Here is a 1,172-nt window from a genome sequence, read left to right as displayed (position 1 = left end):
ATATGTCCTCTGTGTATGTATCACACACCATATGTCCTCTGTGTATGAATGTATCACACACCATATGTCCTCTGTGTATGTATCACACACCATATGTACTCTGTGTATGTATGTATCACACACCATATGTCCTCTGTATGTATGTATCACACACCATATGTCCTCTGTGTATGTATATGTCACACACCATATGTCCTCTGTGTATGTATCACACACCATATGTCCTCTGTGTATGTATGTATCACACATCATATGTCCTCTGTGTATGTATGTCACACACCATATGTCCTCTGTGTATGTATATGTCACACACCATATGTCCTCTGTGTATGTATCACACACCATATGTCCTCTGTGTATGTATATGTCACACACCATATGTCCTCTGTGTATGTATATGTCACACACCATATGTCCTCTGTGTATGTATCTGTCGCACACCATATGTCCTCTGTGTATGTATCACACACCATATGTCCTCTGTGTATGTATATGTCACGCACCATATGTCCTGTGTATGTATCACACACCCTATGTCTTCTCCCTCCCCCCAGACCTGGCGGAGCGCGTGTATCCGCGTAAACAGAAGCCTGTGGTGCTACATGTGTTGCCCGTCCTCTGGCACCTGCTGGGCTGCATCAACTCTAGTGGCACAGCGAGCCACGGTGGCGCCCCGGACCTGCGCCAGGCCACCGTCATGCTTGTCTCCCCTCTCTACGACCTCATGGGACAGGGCTTGATGGAGAAAGCCAGTGCTGAACCCAGCATGACGCAGCGACAGATCCAGCTGCTACACACTTTGGTAGAGGGATAGTCCCACACGACACGGTGAAGTCTGACACGACGCAGCAACAGATTCAGTTGCTACACACTTTGATAGAGGGACACACTCAACTGCTACACACTTTGATAGAGGGACACACTCAGCTGCTACACACTTTGATAGAGGGACAGGCTCAGCTGCTACACACTTTGATAGAGGGACACGCTCAACTGCTACACACTTTGATAGAGGGACACCCTCAACTGCTACACACTTTGATAACCCTCAGTGCATAGGGAATGTTTGGCCAGTGTTGTGTTCGTTTGTGTGACTTTATGTTTTGTGTTGTGTTCGTTTGTGTGACTTGTGTGTTTGTGTGACTTGTGTTCGTTTATCTGTCTTTAAGTTT

The 1,172-nt window shown here is 46.8% G+C and overlaps 1 protein-coding gene across 1 annotated transcript in view; it reads left to right on the top strand.

The window, feature by feature from the left end:
* Positions 1 to 1,082, top strand: part of LOC101860774 (TOG array regulator of axonemal microtubules protein 1) — a gene marked incomplete in the record, with an annotated part of 75,343 nt that extends 74,261 nt beyond the window's left edge. The window contains 1 exon segment of the mRNA XM_035973008.1: positions 555 to 1,082. Coding sequence (XP_035828901.1) covers positions 555 to 814 — 260 coding nt within the window.
* Positions 1,083 to 1,172: the final 90 nt, after the last annotated feature.

Source organism: Aplysia californica, unplaced genomic scaffold (genome assembly GCF_000002075.1).
Source record: "Aplysia californica isolate F4 #8 unplaced genomic scaffold, AplCal3.0 scaffold00948, whole genome shotgun sequence".
Classification (NCBI taxonomy): Eukaryota; Metazoa; Mollusca; class Gastropoda; order Aplysiida; family Aplysiidae; genus Aplysia; species Aplysia californica.
This window is presented reverse-complemented; position numbering and strand designations above follow the sequence as displayed.